The 18,536-nt window shown below is 39.4% G+C and overlaps 1 protein-coding gene across 1 annotated transcript in view; it reads left to right on the forward strand.

The window, feature by feature from the left end:
* The window catches only part of LOC102839681 (maltase-glucoamylase, intestinal-like), a 152,074-nt gene that overhangs the window by 61,846 nt on the left and 71,692 nt on the right, over positions 1-18,536 (forward strand). The window contains exons 6-9 of the mRNA XM_006861260.1: positions 1,731-1,827; positions 3,330-3,442; positions 10,046-10,171; positions 15,141-15,272. Coding sequence (XP_006861322.1) covers positions 1,731-1,827; positions 3,330-3,442; positions 10,046-10,171; positions 15,141-15,272 — 468 coding nt within the window. The remainder of the gene's footprint in view (positions 1-1,730; positions 1,828-3,329; positions 3,443-10,045; positions 10,172-15,140; positions 15,273-18,536) is intronic.

Consider the following 18,536-nt stretch of genomic DNA (forward strand, 5'->3'; position numbering starts at 1 on the left):
CCAAGTGGCAGTATCGATGGACTCAAGCGTGGCAACAGTAGTGAGGTTGGCCCAGGATCAGGCAGTGTTTCGTTCTGCTGTGCATAAGGTTGTTATGAGTTGGTACCAACTCGATGGCACCTAACAACAACAACAACAACAAATACCTAGAGGAGAGCTTCACAGGAGTCATTCTTAGAAGATTTTTTTAAAAATGAGCTTTATTTTATTATGTTTTTGGTGAAAGCAAATTAGGCTCCAATTTCACAATTTCTCTGTAGGCTAAGCACTGAACTGTGAACCACAAAGTCTGCAGTTCAAACCCATCAGCCACTCCTTGGAAACGCTGTACAGGGTTGCATGAGTCAGAACCTACTGGACAGCACATGATAACAACAATACATACTGTTCAGTGATATTGGTTTTGCATTTTTCACATTGTGTCGTAATGCTCAGCTCATTATTCTCTTATGGTTGGTCCCTTTTCATAAATCCTGCCTCCCCGCCCCTTACGGTCTCATTTTTGCTTTTGGATAAACACTGAAAACTTGGTCTCATGTAGATGATTCTGAAAATGAGGACAGTATTCACAAATGATATCATTTATTTTATCAGAACTTTGTGGACTAAAAATTAAAAAGGCTTCTTTTGGAAACTTTAATACTGTTCTAGTCTATTGCTATTCAAACTGTGCTCCAGAGATAACAGGTGACTTCATCTAGGAAGCATATTGATGAGTGTCATCCCCTCGTGTGGATATATCATAGCTTGTTAAGCCATTCACCCATTTGGTGAGCACTTCAATAGCTTTTTGGTACAATACTGAGACACATCACCAGCCTTGAGAGGGAAAAATAGAATAGCAATGCCACTTCCAAAATGAGCAGTATGCTACAGAACACATGGCTTGAGGGGATGATGGAATGACTTTTAAAGACATAATTACAACAACTCACAGGTAGCAACATCTTGCAGGGTGAGGGCAATATTGCCAGGCGTCTGTACTAGGTGGGCATCAAAAAGTTCATGGAAAAATAGAATTGAAAGATAATGAAAATTTTCCATGAACTTTTTGAAGCCCCCTTGTAGATGCGCTGAATCAGCTGTTTCTTCAGTGTCTGGGATTCGTGGGTCCATGAACCAAGGACTGAATACAGGCATTGCATCATTGGCTGTTACCCCTAGGGATACACTCACAGCAGTTTTCTTCCTGTTCCTGAAACCCTACGGTCTGTGGGTCTGGAGGGAGGAATACTCCTGCCTCGAGACACCCAATGATTGCACTGAACTGCAAGTTAAGAATGACACTTGGCCACTTTGGGGTCCTCATGCCTCTGGATGAGCAGAGAAGGGAGCCACTGTACTGGTTACTGTGACTGGTCCCGATCACCAAGAACAAATTGGATTAATAATTACACAAAGGAGATAAAGATATCTGGAATGCAGGGGATTTCTTAGACTGTGTCTTACTACTGTCATGCCCTGTCACGAAAGTCAATGGAAAAATTCCCAAGTCTGACGTGAGCGCTCGTGTCAGTAAACCCAGTTTCTCACCATACATTAAGACATGGAGGGTGACCTCTGAAAACATTTAAACGAGAGTTACTAGAACCTCATGGTTTCTAACCATAGGATAAGGCATCCTGCTCTGGAGAAATTGAAGTGCTTATCAAATACATGTTTGAAGTTGGTTTTAGGTGAATACAAGCAATTTTAACAAAATAATAACCTATTTTCTCTTTTGCTCATAGGGCACTAATCTGTATGGGGCTCATACATTCTTCCTATGCCTTGAAGACACCAGCGGCTCCTCGTTCGGTGTTTTCCTGCTCAACAGCAATGCCATGGGTAGGAAACATTTTTTATCTTGACAGGATTTATACTGCTACTTTTACAAATATGCAAATGGTGAGATCGCTGCTTAACACAGGTATTGCATCTACCACACTTCTAAGCAGGTTAACCTTTCTACTAACCCAGCCCATGCTTCTCCATGTTATTTCTATTGCCAACAGCTCCCAATTCAGCTTTGACCATTGTTTTCCACAATATAATGTAGACAATAGTGTCCACCACTGATTGATTGACATATTTCAACAATGCCTGTAGATTTCAACTGGGCTCTGTTTGTTGGCATTTGTCAAGGCGCTCTTTCCGGAATCCAGCATCTTTCTTCTCTAGTTTATGGATTAATGGTGCTCTAAGGAGGCGCTGTGGGTTAATGCAGACTGAAAAGTCATTTGAACTGGAAGGTCGGTGGCTCAAGCTCACGAGTCATTCCTGGGAAACCCTATACGGATTCGCTATGGGTCAGAACCGACTCGGCGGCACTTAACAACAAAACATGGAGCTCTGGTAGCGTAGTGGTTACAAATCAGGCTGCTAATCTCACGGTTAGCAGTTCAAAACTACCAGCTGTTCCGTGGGGCAAAGATGAGGCTTTCTGCTCCCATGAAGATTTACAGCCTCGGAAACCCTGTGCTGGGTCGCTATGAGTCGGGACAGACTCCACAGCACATAACAACACCAAAGGAGCCTAGGGGTGTCCTACTTGTGGTGTTGTAGGATAAGCACTAGACCATATACTAAGTATTAACCACAAGGTAGACAGTTCAAACCCACTAGCCGCTCCTCAGAAACCCCATACAGTCACTATGAATCAGAACTGACTCTATGGCACTTCACAACAACAACAAAGAACCTCAGTGGTGCAAATGGTTTTTTGATCAGCTGCTAACTCCATGGTTGGTGGTTGAAATCTACCTAGCAGTACCACTAAAGAAAGGGTTGAAGGTCTTCTTTTGTCAAGATGACGATCCAAAAAACTTACAGAACAGTTCCACTCTGTAAAACTTGGGGTTTCCATGATTCACAGTCAGTTCAATGGCAACATTTGGAAGTGTGGGCGGTTAATAAGAACTATAAAACATTTTATTTAGGTTAATCCATTAGCAAGCCCCAAAAGTTTGCATTAAGATAGAACTTGTTCTTCTTCCTCTTCAAATCAAAACAAGATCCCTCCATTCTTCATTGTTTTACTCATTCACTATCCCCCTAAATCTCAGTACACCCCCCACCCCAGATTAAATTTCCATTCTTTTAAAAATGAGGCTTAAACTCTGTTTTAATACAGCTTGGTTCTTCACATTCTAGTTGTTAAGTCAGTTCTGACTCATAGTGACCCCATATAAGGTTTCCAAGGAATGGTTGGAAAGTTTGTAGTCAACCTTGTGGTTCAAACCAACCTTGTGGTCCAGTGCTTACCCTACAGTGCCACACCAGGACTCACTTTCTAGAGAAGACTATAATCAACCACGAGGTTCTAGTAACTCTCATTTAAATCTTTTCAGAGGTCACCCTTCAACCTGCTCCAGCTATCACCTACCGTACAATTGGGGGAATTCTGGACTTTTATGTATTCTTGGGAAACACTCCAGAGCAAGTCATTCAGGAATACCTGGAGGTATGGATTTGTGTCGATGGTCACTGTACGTTGCTGTCAATGCACATCCTTATTGCAAATTAGCAAGAGAAAAAGAAAGGTTATGTGCAGTGAACTGTTTGGAGTATCAAGGATGGGACTGTGAGTCTCTCATTTATTGTGTGTTCATGTTGATGGATGGACAAGTATTAGGCTCCTTCTGTGTGCAAGAGAGGCACTTCACAAAGTCACAGAAATCCAAACCAAGTAGAATTTTGAGGCCATCTACTTTCAAGGGGTTCATAGTGCATTCATTCTGAGCCCTAAGGTTATAAATCATCAACCTTTATCCATTCATTCAGTGAACAAAAACTCAGTGCAAAAGAATGGTGTACAAAACACTGTTCTTGCTTTTGAAAATTGCTTTTCTGTGTATTTTGTTTTTTTAGTCAAACAACTAATTATAACAAGAAGAAATATTAGTCACCAAGTAACACAAACTTTAAAGGAAAGAAACTCAGGTACAGAAGGTGACATGGTTTGTTAAGGATGACATGTAAAGGCGGAGGAAACATGGTCCCAGACTCCATGTCAAACAGGGGACAGAAGAGACCAGCTACAGTTTAGTTGACTCCAACTTATGGTGACGTCATGTGTGTCAGAAGGGAACTGCATTCCACGGGATTTTCAGTGCCTGACTTTTTGGAAATAGATTGACTGATCTTCCTTCTGAGTCTCTTCTGGGTAGACCTTGGCCTCCAACCTTTTCTTCAGCAGTTGAGCATGTTAACTATTTTGCCACATAGGGAACCCCAGAGCAAAAAACCCGACACAGTCTAATAGGTCTAACAGCAAGTGTCTTAGTTATCTTTTGCTGTTGTAACAGAAATACCACAAGTGAATGGCTTTAGAAAACAGAAATTTATTCCCTCAGATTAGGAAGCTACAAGTTTAAATTCAGGGTACCAGTTCTAAGAGGGAAAAAAAAAAGCTAGAAGTGTGAATTCAGCTTGCCAGCTGTAGAGGAAGTTTGCCATCAATCTTACCCTGAGGTTAGGACTTTCTTAGGCAAGGATGTTCTGAGCTCCTGGTTCTTCCTCCTTGGTGGTGGTAGGTCCCTTTGATCTCTGCTCCCTTATTGAATCTTTTCTAATTCTCAAAAGCCATTCCTTGAAATAAATATGAGGCTGTCTGTTTCCATAAAGAATCAGTCTCAGAAAAATCTACATAGGGTTGCTATGAGTCTCTTCCAATCAGTTGGCCAGGTAGTTGTTTTCCAAATTTCTTGGCAAAGATGAATGAGTGCCTCCAGTGCACCTTGGACTTCTTCCTTCAGTGCCATTGGCTCTTCAATATCATATGTTGCATCTTGAAATGATAGAACATTATCCATTTCTATTTAGTAAAGTGACTTCTGTATTCCTTCCATTTTCTTCTTTTTCTTTTTTCTTTTTTTACAGTGTCTTTCTCAGTATTTTAATATGTGGGACAGCACTGTCAGGAAGTAAGTACCTAGGGAGGAGTCACAGATGACACATACTGCCTTCTACAGCAACTCAATTCTTGGCAGGTTGATTTGCTTTTTCTTCCCTCTCTATCAACAGCAGTGGACACAAGGAACGGGCATAGGAGGATTCATGCCTTATAAATGACTATTACAGGTGAATATCATACCAGAACTTAAATTTCTTTTTCTTCTATTATTGTTGAGACCACATACAGCAAAACATACACTCAATAGTGTCTACATGCATAATTCACGGACATTGATTACATTCTTCATACAGCAAAACATACACTCAATAGCGTCTACATGCATAATTCATGGACATTGATTACATTCTTCAGAGTGGGGAACCATGAGCTATTCTCACTCTCCTTTTCTAAGTTGCTCTTCTCCTAGTAACATAAACTCACTGCCTCCTAAGGTTCCTAGCTAATCTTTCGAGTTGCTGTTGCCAATTTGATCCTATATGGATCTTAAAAGAGTATAATGCTTAAGGGAGACATTCTTTACTAGTGAAACTAAGCTGGTGTTTGGTTTTAAGAAGGTAGCAGGGTTTTTTTTTTTTAAGGTTTAAAGATAATCTCAGGGAAAGAGTTTCAGGGATCCATCAGCCTTCATGATGTGAAGACTGTGAGACTCTGGAATTTTGTTCTTCCTTCTTCTCCTTTTAATGAGATTTCTCCATGGAATCCTTGACCAAAATGCTCAGTAATGGTAGCCGGGCACCATCCAGTTCTTCTGGTCTCAGGGCAAAGGAGGCCGTAGTTCATGGAGGCAATTAGTCATCCGGTCCATTTCCTCCTCTTCTTCTTCTTCCTCTACTGCTCCTGGTGGCTCAGTGAAACCAGGTTAAATTGTTAGTCAGTGTGCTGCAGGCGAAGCCTATGAGTGGAGGCTTACATGTTGCTAGGATGTTAAATAGGTTGCAGAAGAGCTTCTAGACTCCTTCCATCTTCTTTTTTTAGTTTTTTTAGTGTTTCATTGTGAATTATGTGGTAGTTTACACTGGAGAACATTAACTTCATCCTATGTTATTTCGTTACATTGCCATGGTTACAGTACCCTCCATGCATCATCAACCAACCAAAGGGTATACCCTGCAAGCCTGCCCCCCGGTCGTCTGCACACAGCCACTCTCCCTCCCCAAGTCCAGAGTCCCCAGCTGCTCCATCTCTCCACATCATTTTCTCTTCCTCCATCTCTGACGTCAGCGTCTCTCTGGGTGGGGTCACACACTCTGCTCCTCTCCCTTGATGGTCCCAGGGCCCTCTGCTCCTAGACTGCAAAGTCAACCACTCCCCTCCTTTTGCTACAAAACATCTACCTTTACATTTCCAACCCTCACAGTCAGTCCTGATAGTAATTATTCACTATTGTACCACATAAGTGCTATCCATATCTCCTTTCATCAGTCCTGCCCAGACAGATTGGATATTACTCAGTGGAAATTCTACCTTCCTCCACACCCTCTGGATCTAGGCTCCCTCTTGAAAGCTTGTAAGCCAGTCACACATTGCTTTTGAAGCCCCTCCCCCCCATTTTGGGTAGCCAATGTCCAAGTTGCCCATCCCTGTCTACTCTGTGTATGGAGGGGGTGGGAATGATCCTTGCTGTAAAGATTTGTTCCCTCTTTTGAGCTACAGCATCCATAGTTGTAGGTCAAGTTCATCAAATTGTATCAGATGACTCTTTTTTTTTTTTTTTTTTTCCTCTTTCTTCTTCTAGTTGAGCTCTGCTCATCCAGCCATTGAAGCCAGGTCAAGAGGGTATAGTTTGTAAGTGTGGGTGTTCTTGTGCATATGCCCTCTCTTCTTATCAGCTGGATGCTTCATTCTCCACTCTAGTCCTCTGTGGCTATGTAACTAACTCTGGGCCCAGGAGTCCCCAGGTCTTGCCAAACTTCTGGCCAACCAGGTCTCTACTCATGTTCACAGGAGTGTATTGAACATGGTTCGACTTAGCTCGCAGCTTCATTGCTGTTTTTCCCTCACTTCCCCTTATCAGTAGCAAAGGTAGTCACCAATCAGAGAGTGATTGTATGCTCCTGTATTCCCATTGAGTTTTAGTCTTGGAAGGGGATTTGCCCTGAAGGGACCCAAGCACTTGCCTTGATGTCTCCTGGGCAAACAACTTGCTTGTTCTTGTAGAAGTCAGTTGGACTGCCGTTATTGTTTTGTATTTTTCCTGTTGGTCTTTCTTTCAAGAAGTATCTTCTGTTCTTCTAGCCACTCCAGGCTGGTCTGCTTGCCCTTTCCAGTGGAAATTTCCCACCTCAGAAGATTCTGGATGGGGTTCAGGATTCCTCCTATGGTCTTATATAATACAAAGGCTCCACAGGAAACCTTCTTCACTGGGCACGTTGTAGCCCCATTTTAGGTATTCCAATTAGTTATAGGCAGAAGACAGACTTACAAGCTTTTTATGGTGATATTTCTGGCTATTCCTTTCTCTCTCCATCAAGTGTGTATTTTATAATGGCATTCTGGCTATTCCTTTCTCTCTCCATCAAGTGTGTATTTATAATGGCAAGGGAGACTAAGAGTCAAAAGACAGCCAAGAATCTTAACATTATTTCCCCCCTGTTGCCTTCTTCTTCTTTTTTTAATGCTTTCTGCATTATTCAATATTTTGCCCATAGAATCCTTCCATATTTCAAGTAGAACTTTAAGTTTTTTCTTCAGTTCCTTCAGGATGAGAAATGCTGAACATGTTCTTCCGTTTTAGTTTTCTAATTCCAGGTCTTTGCACATTTCATTATACTATTTAACTTTGTCTTCTCAACTGCCCTTTGGAATTTTCTGTTCAACTCTTTTACCTCCTCATTTCTTCCATATGCTTTAGCATCTCTTCAATGGAGCACTTTTTCTGACATCTATTTTGGTTTCTTCTTTCTTTTCTTTCTTTCTCTCTCTCTCTCTCTCTCTCTTTCTTTCTTTCTTTTTCTTTTTAATGACCTTGATGTCATCCCACAGCTGTTCTGGCCACTGGTCTTTAGTGTCATATGCATCAAATCTGTTCTTAAGATGATCTCTTAATTCAGGTGGGATTTATTCAAGGTCATATTATGACTTTCGTGAACTTGTTTTAATTTTTTTCAACTTCAGCCTGAACTTGTATATGAGCAATTGATGGTCTGTTCCACAGTTTTCCCCAGCCTTGTTTTGCTTGGTGATATGGAACTTTTTTACTGTCTCTTTCCACAGATATAGTCAATTTGATTTCTGTGTATTCCATCTGGTGAGGTTCATGTGTATAGTTGTCTTTTATGGTGTTTTAAAAAAGATATTCTCAATGAAGAATTCATTGGTCTTACAAAATTCTATCATGTGATCTCCAGTATCATTTTTATCACTAAGGCTATATTTTCCAAATACTGACCCTTCCTCTTTCTTCCCAACCTTTGCATTCCAATCACCAGTAATGATCAATATATCTTGATTGCATGTTTGGTTAATTTCAGACTGAAGAAGTTGGTAGAATTCTTCAGTTTCATCATTACTGGTTTTAGTATGTAAATTTGAATAATAGTCATATTAACTGGTTTTCCTTGTAGATGTGTGAAGAATGTCTTATCACAGATAGCATTAAACTTCAAAATAGATTATTATGTTCTTTTTGATGATGAATGCAACGCTATTTCTCTCCATTTTGTCATTTCTGGCATAGTAAACCATGTAACAGTGAGATTTAAAATGACTAAAACCAGTCCATTTCAGCTCATTAATGCCTAGTATATCAATTTTTATGCACTCAAGTTCACTTTTAACAACTTTCAATTTTCCCTAGATTCATAGTAGGAATTATTAATGAATGTGTCTAGATCTTTCTCCTTATTTTAAGTTGTGCCCTTGAGCAAATGAAGATTCTGAAAACTTTACTCTATTACTGTGACCATGCTCAGCTAACTGTACTTTTTGGGGGCATTTTTTTCTTAGTAGTATTTTGACTGTCTTCTTACTTGAGGGGCTCATATATCTGACACTATATCTGACTGTATTCTGCTGATATCAATATTGCTCCAATATTCAATATTCTGGTGCTGACAGTGATCTATTGCTATTCATAAGATTTTCAGAATAGTATTCTAAACATTCAGAAGAAGCCTCCTTCTCATTCTTCCTCGTCCATATTAGTCTAGAAACTCAACTGAACGCTGTCCACCCTGAATAACTGTTGATTTTTAATATACCGATGGCATAACTTTCAGCATCACAACAACACCCAAGCCACCACAGTACAACAAACTGACAGATGACTGGTGGACATTTATTTAATTCCTTATATATATATATATATTTTTTTTAATCCCCTCTAGAATTAAAATTCCATTGAGCTATGTTTTTCTTTTTTCAATTATTATTATTATTTTTTCCTCTACCACTAAGGAACCCTGGTAGCATAGTGAACTGTGTGCTGGGTTACTAATGACAATGTAAACAGTTCAGTTCTACTAATTGCTCCCCATAAAGATTTACAGTCTTGTAAACCCTCTACTAGGTCACTGTAAGTCAAGTCGGACCTGACTCTGTGGCACACAACCACCACCATCACCACCGCTGTATCCTAGTTTCTATGTCAGCCTCTTCCAAATCAACATCAAAAACAAAATTAGCAACAACAAAAACCAAATCCAGTGCCATTGTGTAAGTTTCAACTCACATGGAGTTGAACAGAATAGAACTTCTCCACAGGGTTTCCAAGACTGTGAATCTTTATGGGAGCAGACAGCCTCATCTTTCTCCCAGTGAACAACTAGTGGGTTTGAACCACCTACCTTGAGGTAAGCAGCCCAATACCTAGCTTACAGCACCATAAGCACTCAAAAATATTTATTGAATGAATGAATACATTGCTTTTACCTTAAGACTACACTGTAATTCAAGCCTTCTGTAAACGTTCATCATTTTCTGATGTTTCCGATGTTGGGAAGACATTAAAGTAGTTAGTAAGACAGACGTATGTTGTGGAGGTTCACAAAATTTCCTAGGACATTCCTCTTAAATCTGACATTAAGAATCTGGAGACTTTACAGAAAATGAAATGGGATCAATGCTCCGAGTGTTGGACGTGATACTCATCCTATTCATGAACTAATCCTTGCTCTAAATGCCAATGACTTCCTTATTGACTGTTTTCAGCTTGTTGGAAAACCTTTCTTGCCTTCCTACTGGAGTCTTGGCTTCCAGCTTAGCCGCAGGAATTACGATGGCATCGAAGGATTGAAAAGGGTTGTGAGCCGAAACCGTGACGCTGGGATCCCATATGTAAGTCAACACTTTTCCTAATCCATATTAAGCACCATGTTTTTATCTTTTTAAATTTGAATCAAATTTATCAGGAAAAAATATTTCTCTACAGATCAATTGATCCATAGGTAAACACGCACACTGTCAGAAATTTGTTGGCTAAATTTCCAATGGGATTATGAAGAAAGCACAGTTTATGGAGCCAGATGGAGCTGACTTTGAATTATAGTTTCATTTTGCAACATTGGGTCGGGTCACCAGTCTTCGTTTCCTCCTCTATACCTGAGGCCCTAAGGCTTCCCATGGAGGCCTTGAAGGGAGACATGTTTACACCACACACAGGAGTGCCTGGCACAGACATCAACTCCGTCAGTGCAAGTTTTGATTGACAAGAGGAAGTTGTACCTGAGCTTCATGGCTAGCAAAGGCTGACAATGACAATAAATAGCTACAGTGAATGAAACTGCTCTCCCATGGTGGCCCTGTCCTCCCTTTCCAGATTTAGCAGATTCTAATTTCGAAAGTTCTGTGGGTATTTATGATGTGCAATGCAAACCAATAAATAAGGAGATAATTGCTAATTACACTCATATAATACTTGATAACACCAGAAAATGGATACTAGATGGTTTATGAAGTTGTCATAGTAATTTACTTTGCAGTAGCTCTTTGGAACTTTGATGCAAGCATATTTTTGTGTGGCAGCTTCAGGAAGGTTGGGAAGGTGGAATGGACTTAGACCAGACACCACAAGGTGTTGGTGTTCAGCAATTTCAAGAGGTAGCATGTGATAAAGAACCAATGGTACTGAAGGAAGAAGTCCAGGGTGTACTGAAGGAATTGGCAAAAAAAGCTCCATGAATTGATGGATTAAAAATTGAAATATTTCAACAGATATGCAGTATTGGATGCACTCTTTTACATATGCCAAGAAATTTGGAAGATAGCTACCTGGTCTACTGATTAGAAAAGATTCATATTTGTGCCCGGTTCAGAGAGGTGGCCAACAGAAGGGGGAAATCATCAGAAATATCATTAATATTGCACACAACTCAAATTTTGCAAAAAATAATTTTAAAAACATCTGCAACCATATATTGCCAGGGAACAGCCCAAGATTCTAGCCAGATTTAAAGAAGGACATGGAATGAGGGATATCATAACTGACATCAGATGGATCTTGACTGAAAGCAGAGAATACCAGAAAGATGTTTACTTGTGTTTTATTGACTATACAAAGGTTTCCGATTGTGTGGATCATGACAAGTTATAGACAATACTGCAGAGCATGAATATTCTGGAACACTTAATTGTGCTCAAGAGGAACCTGTACATAACCAAGAGGCAGTGGTTCTAACAGAACAAGAATCACTGAATGGATCAAAATTAGGAAGCGTGTGCGCCAGGGTTGTATTCTTTCACCAGACTTATTCAATCTGTATGCTGAGCAAATAATCCAAGAGGATAGATTCTATGATGAAAAACATAGCTTCAGGATTGGAGGAAGACTCATTAACAACTTGTGATATGCAGATGATACAACCTCATTTGTTTGAAAGCAAAGAGTATTTAAAATACTGATGGAAGATCAAAAACCACAGCCTTTGATATGAATGGCATCGCAAAGTAAAGAAAACAAAAATCTTCACCACTGGACCAATAAACAACATCCATATAAATGTAGAAAAGATTCAAGCTGTTGAAGATTTCATTTTGCTCGGACCAACCATCAACATTCACGGAAGCAGTAGTCAAGGAATCAAACAACATATTGCATTAGGCAAATCTGCTGAACAATATTTCTTTAAAGTGTTGAAGAGCAATGATGTCAGTTTGAGAACTAAGGTGTACCTGACCAAAGCCATGGTTATTTTCAGTAGCCACCTATGCATGTGAAAGTTGGACAATGAATAAAGAAGACCATAAAGGAATTGATGCTTTTGAGTTATGATGTTGTAGGAAAATATTAAAAGTGCTCTGGACTGCCAGAAGAACAAACAAGTCTTTGATGGAAGAGTAACAGCCAAAATGCTCCTTAGAAACCAGAATGGCAAGACTTAGTCGTTCATATTTCGGACATTTTATCAGAAGCAACTAGTCTCTGGAGAAGGACATCATGCTTGGCAAAGTGGAGACTCAGTGAAAACGGTGAGGACCCCAATGAAATTGACTAGCAAAGTGGCAGCATCCATGGGGTTAAGCATAGCAAGGATTGTGAGATGGGTGCAGAACCAGGCAATGCTTCTCTCTGGTGTATAGGGTAGCTACTAGTAAGAGCCAACTGGATGGCACCTAACTGCAGCAACATGTGTGCTACTTGCAAATGTTGTATCCCAGATTTTTGGAAGACCTTTGTTATTGTCATGTCTTTATTATTTTACCAATTGCTTTCTCATTCATGGTGAATCCTCACGTCACCATCTTATAGATGAGGAGGAAGTGGAGATGCTGAAAGTCAGTGGCTTTGTCAAGGACACAATGCTGGTTGAGAGGTCGGACCAGAATTGGAATCTCCTTTGACTCTACTGTTGGTACTCATCCTGATCTACGCTGTGCTCACAGATAGAAGGCATCTTTCTGAGGGGAATCCAGTTAGGAACCAAATGAGCTCTTCCATGGTCCTGCTGTGGAGTGTGTCCAGTGTTAACACAGACACTACAACAGGCCACACATTTCTCCTGACTTTGTGCGACCCTGTAGGACAGAGTAGAACTGCCCCATAGGGTTTCCTAGGTTGTCATCTTTATGTGAGGAAACTGCCACGTCTTCCTTCCTTGGAGTGGCTGGTGGACTCAAACCACTGACCTTTTGACTAACTTCCAAACATTAACCACCGCACCACCAGTGATCATCTAAGCTAGCACCTTCAAATCATGAGCTATCTCCAGAGACACATGAGGACTCAGAAGGCTTCCATGTGGCTTTGAGTTGTTATGTGTGAGAGTGGAGAAACCGTCTGTCCCAAAGACCTGCTTCTCCCTCCCCCATGTATATGAACTGGGCAATGTCTTTGAACATTTTCACTTTGCAATCTTCTCACCAAGAAAGATACCTGCTTCTCACAAGCACAAGAGACAATATATGTATGAGAGTTGGGTTAGCTAAAGCTCTTCATTATTGTTGGGTGCTTTCAAGTCGGTTCTGACTCATAGCAATCCTGTATAGGGTTTCCAAGGCAATAAATCTTAGCAGGAGCAGGAAATTTCATCTGTCTCCTGCAGAGAGGTTAGTGGGTTTGGACTGCCGACCTTGTAGTTAGCAGTCCAGCGTTTATCCTACAGCATCACCGGCACCTTAATTAAAGTTCCAGGCCTTTGTTGTTTGCATTAGCATTATTGTTTTAGTTGTTTTATAGGTCATGCACACACATCCCAGCTTCTGTTGAGTCAGTTTGACACATGGTTACCCCTTGAGTGTCAGAGTAGAACTGCTTCTCGGTAGGATTTCAGAGGCCAAGTTTTCAGGAGTTTTCTTTCCAATGGCACCTCTGGTCGTACTCTAACTTCCAACCTTTTGATTGACATCTAAGTGCCTCCCCCTGCACCACTGTCCTTCCCTAAATAACCCACAGCCATTGAGTAGACTCCAACTCATGGTGACCCTGAAAGACACCGTTCAACTACCCTATAGGGTTTCCAAGGAAACAGAATGCCATGTCTGTCTCATCTGGAGCAGCTGGTGGATTTGAAATTCGGACACATTGGCTGCCAGTCAGGTGCTTTAACATCTGCATCAACCAGGGACTCCTTTATAGAAGAAGGGTACCATTGTCTCTTTTTTATCATATATTCTGGCTTGATGTTGAGGTTCAGTGTTTTAATATGCTCATCACACAAATACCTGTGCTAGGTCAAGCATCCAAGTCCTCGATTTATGGAGGTAAAGAAGACTCCGTTGCTACTCTTCCTAACAACATCTGTGCTGTGCATGTTTTGGACAAGGGAGTGACTGTTAGCTCAAGACTATGGCATCTTTCCAAGAAGGGATTATTTATTCCTAGAGTCCTGGTGGCACTGTGGGAATGCTGGTATGGGGCTGTAGGATAAGTACTGGACTGTTAACTGCAAGGTTGGCTGTTCAAACCCAAAAATTGCTCCTTGGGAATACAGGATTCACTATGAGTTGGAAATGACTAGATGGCACTTAAGAATGACATGACCCTATGCATTTTAACTAGATGGAGTGGGCTTGGTTTTTGTTTTTGGCTTATTTATTCCCGGGAGGCAGTTAAACACCATAAGTTCCAGTATCATTAAGAAATACTATCTTCACTTCTTCCATTTCTTCTTTCTTCTTGGCTATTTTTGAGATATTGTTGTTGTTACGTGCTGTGGAGTCGTTTCCGACTCATAGCGACCCTGTATAGGGTTTCCGAGGCTGTATATAATTCAGACGTTAACTTCATTCATGGTGTTGTACAGCCATCACTAACTTCTATTTCCAATGCTTTTTCATCAAACCATACAGAGACTTTGTATCCATTAAACAATACCACCCATTTCTCCCACCGCCCAGCCCAAGGCGATCTCTAATGTACTGTCTGTCTCTATCCATACGTCTGTGCTAGCCATTTTCTATAAATGTGAGATCATTACAATGTGCTTCTGTGTCTGGCTTCTTCACTCAGAATAATGTCTTCAAGGCCCATAAAACAGTAGCATGTACCAGAACATTGTGCGCTTTTATGGCTGAATAACATCTCACTCACTGCATGGCTAGACCTGATGTTTCATATGCACTGCTCTGTTGATAGACACTTGGGTTGATTGCACGTTTTGGCTTTTGTGAACAGAGTTCAGTCAGCATTGTTGGACAAGTCTCTGAGCTCCTGTTTTCCATTCTTCTGTTTATACACTTAGGAGTGGAATTTCTTAGATGGACTGTAACTCTGTTTAACTTTTGGGGGAATCTTACAGTTTCAGTTTGAATGACCAGGGACAGAGCAGTCATATTTCCTAAGTTTTGATCTGCCAATGCTTCCTTTCAGGATGTGCAGTACTCCGACATTGACTACATGGATGGGAACAAAGATTTCACCTATGACAATAAAAGTTTCTCTGGTCTCCCAGAGTTTATCAATGAGTTACACAGCAATGGACAGAAATATGTCATTGTTATGGTAAGTTCAAATACTGGGTTTTTCCTACAGAGTGCAAAACAGCTTTACAAACATGTTTATATTATATTTATTTACTAGAATCCTGGCATCTTCAGAAGTTCTGAGTACAAGCCCTATGAGAATGGAAGAACAAAAAGGATATGGGTCCTTGGGGACAGTGGGCCTGCTGTTGGGAAGGTAAAAGCTCAGGAAAATCAGTAAATTACAGTCATTTTTGGAAAGTTTGATTTTTGTTTTTGAGATGAAGATGGGTGGATGCAGGTTACACGTGACTCTTTTTAAGACTTTGGCATTTTCTCTTATTGTTTTTTTTAAAACCAGTAGATGTAATAATACCCAGATAAAATGCATTACCATCAAGTTGACACTGGCTCATGGTGACCCTGTAAGGAAGAGGAGAGCTGCCCCACGGGGTTCCCAAGGCTGTATGCCTTTACACAAACAGACTGCCACGTCTTTCTTGTATGGATTCCCACCACCGGCCTTTCAGTCAGTAGTTGGGTGCTTAAACACTGTGCCACCAGAGTTCTTGAGAGCTAATACTAAGATGATCTCAATTCAAAGGATTTACGAAGTTAGCATCTGACCATTTGATACTACAGATAATTGAGAAGTGAATTTAGAAGAAAGTTCAGTGATACTTACAGCTCTTCCACCTCCCCAATTCTCTCTCTTTCCCAAGGCAATCAATCCCACTGCAGTAATGTAGCAAGATGCGCTAATGAGAAACCGGTTTCAGCTGATGGAGCTTTAATTTACACATGATGCTTATATGATCTGTAGAGACCAGTCATGAGTCAAGTTGTGGCAGTTTCAGGATTTGAAATAGGCTGGTTAGAAATTTATCTTGAGGATAGCTACATTTTGAGACAACTTTCACTCAAATCACATAGGAGCTTTCTATTTTAATCCTCTGTAGGATCCTCTCTAGATAACTTAAGATTTACTCATATGGGTTGTTGTTGTTAAATGCTGTAGGTGGTGGTCATGTGCCGTGGAGCTGGTTCCAACTCATAGCAACTCTGTACAGGGTTTCCAAGGATTTAAATCTTTATGGGAGCAGAAAGCCTCATCTTTCTCCCGTGGAACAGCTAGTAGTTTCAAACTGCTGACCTTGAGATTAGCCCAATTCGTAACCACTACCCTACAAGTTCCAACTCCTAGTGACCGTGTGTACAACAGAACACAATGCTACACCGTCTTGCACCGTTCTCACAAGGGTTGTTATCTTGTGAGAATCTTGGTGTCACTTCATCTCCCTCAGAGTCTTCCTCTTTCTCGATGACCCTCCATGATAGCCTTCTTCAGGGACTGATCCTTCCTCATCATGTGTCTAAAATATATGACTCTTGCCATCCTTGATTCTCGGGAGCCTTCTGGCTGTACGTATAAGACAGATTGTTCTTCTAAAATGGGTACTTATTCTAAAACGTTCATGTGAACGAAGTCTTCACCGATTCTGGATGATTTACTTTGCAAAACTGTCCTTTCGAGTTTATTGATGTGCTCTTATCTAACTGCTCACTTAATTCATTTCACTGACTTTGCTTACAACACTTACTTCTGTTTCTGTTCTTTTTCATCGATTCAAACTTTCGATGAAACTGTTGAGAAGTTTCCTCCCTCCTACAAACTAAGCATTTGTTTTGACTACTTTGCTTGTAGTGAATTTCTAAAATATCAGATAGATCCACAGTCAAATGTACAGGGCACAGCTAAGAAAGATTCATATTGGTTATTTATTAAATCAGACTAACCATTCCTATGAATCAATCTACTTTACTGTTTTGTTTTTTTTGGTGCTATGGGCTAATGCGTCAGACTGCAAAGTCATTTGAACTGTAAGGTCGGTGGTTCAAGCTCACCAGCTGCTCCTTGGAAACCCTATGCAGGGTCGCTATGGATCAGAATCGACTCGACGGCACTTAGCATTCTTGTTCAGGTTGCATTTATGTGTGCATGCATATTTGCTTTCATATTTTATTTATGTTTAGGATTCATTTATATTTATTTTTACTTTCTATCTTATTTATATTTAATTTGTTTCTTTAATTATTTTATAATGTGTATTTATGTTTATTCATAATTGTTTTCTATTTTATCATTTATCTTTTATTTCTACATTGGTTTTTGTTTATTGTACTCCTACATTATATTTTTATTTTAATTATAATTACATGTATATTTTAATGATACTTATTTTGAAATTTGCTTTATTGATGTTTGCATCTATAGATCATATTTGATTTAGGTATCTGCTTTATTTACACTCATTGTAATTTAATATTAATATTCAATTTCTGTTTCTACCTATAGCAATTCCATTTTTAAGTTTGCTTTTTGTTTTATATTTATATTTAATCTTAATATTATTGTCAATTATATTTTGTTTACACATATTTTTGTATCTATTTTGTATCTATGTTTACACATTGATCTTGTATTGATGCTTGTTTTTATTTTAGGATTTTTTAATGTTCATTTTATTTTTCTGCTTATATTCACATTCTGTTTATATCTATAGTTATATTTTTTTACTTATATTTGCTTTCTCTTTTATTTATATTTAAGTTGTTTTGCTTTTATTTTTAAACTGAATTTCTATTTATTTAGACATTTACTTTAATTTTTATGTTTTATTCGTATGTTTATACTGCCCTGTAGGATAAGCACTGGACTACTAACCACAAAGTTAGTGGTTCAAATCCACCAGCTGCTGCTTGGAAACCCTATACAAAGTCAAGGACTCTTAACAAGAACATGATTTATATGTACATGGATATAATCAATTTATGTTTATTTTATTCATAATTGTGTTTGTATCTATGTTTATATTTATAATCCTATGCATGTTTTTGTTGTTAAGTACTGTTGAGTCAGTTCCAAGCGTGTTTCCTAGGAGCAGCTTGTGGGTTTGAACCATTGACCTTGCTGTTAACAATCCAGTGCTTACTAAACAGGGCCACACCAGGATGCCAATCATATGCAAAGTCATTATAATTTTCATGTTGTTTATGTTTTATATTTGCATATTTAATTTATATTTATTTTATAATTAAGTTTGCATTTAGTTTATATTTTATTTGCATTTACATTTGCATTTATATTTGTTTATTTTACTTTACTAGCTATATTTAATTTATACTTATGCCGTTATTAGTATTCACATACACATTCATTATAATTTCTTTTGCATTTATTTGAATTTAATTGAATTTACATTTATATTATCATTGTATTTACTTTGAAATGTTTTTATATATT

Source organism: Chrysochloris asiatica, unplaced genomic scaffold, assembly GCF_000296735.1.
Source record: "Chrysochloris asiatica unplaced genomic scaffold, ChrAsi1.0 scaffold00041, whole genome shotgun sequence".
Classification (NCBI taxonomy): domain Eukaryota; kingdom Metazoa; phylum Chordata; class Mammalia; order Afrosoricida; family Chrysochloridae; genus Chrysochloris; species Chrysochloris asiatica.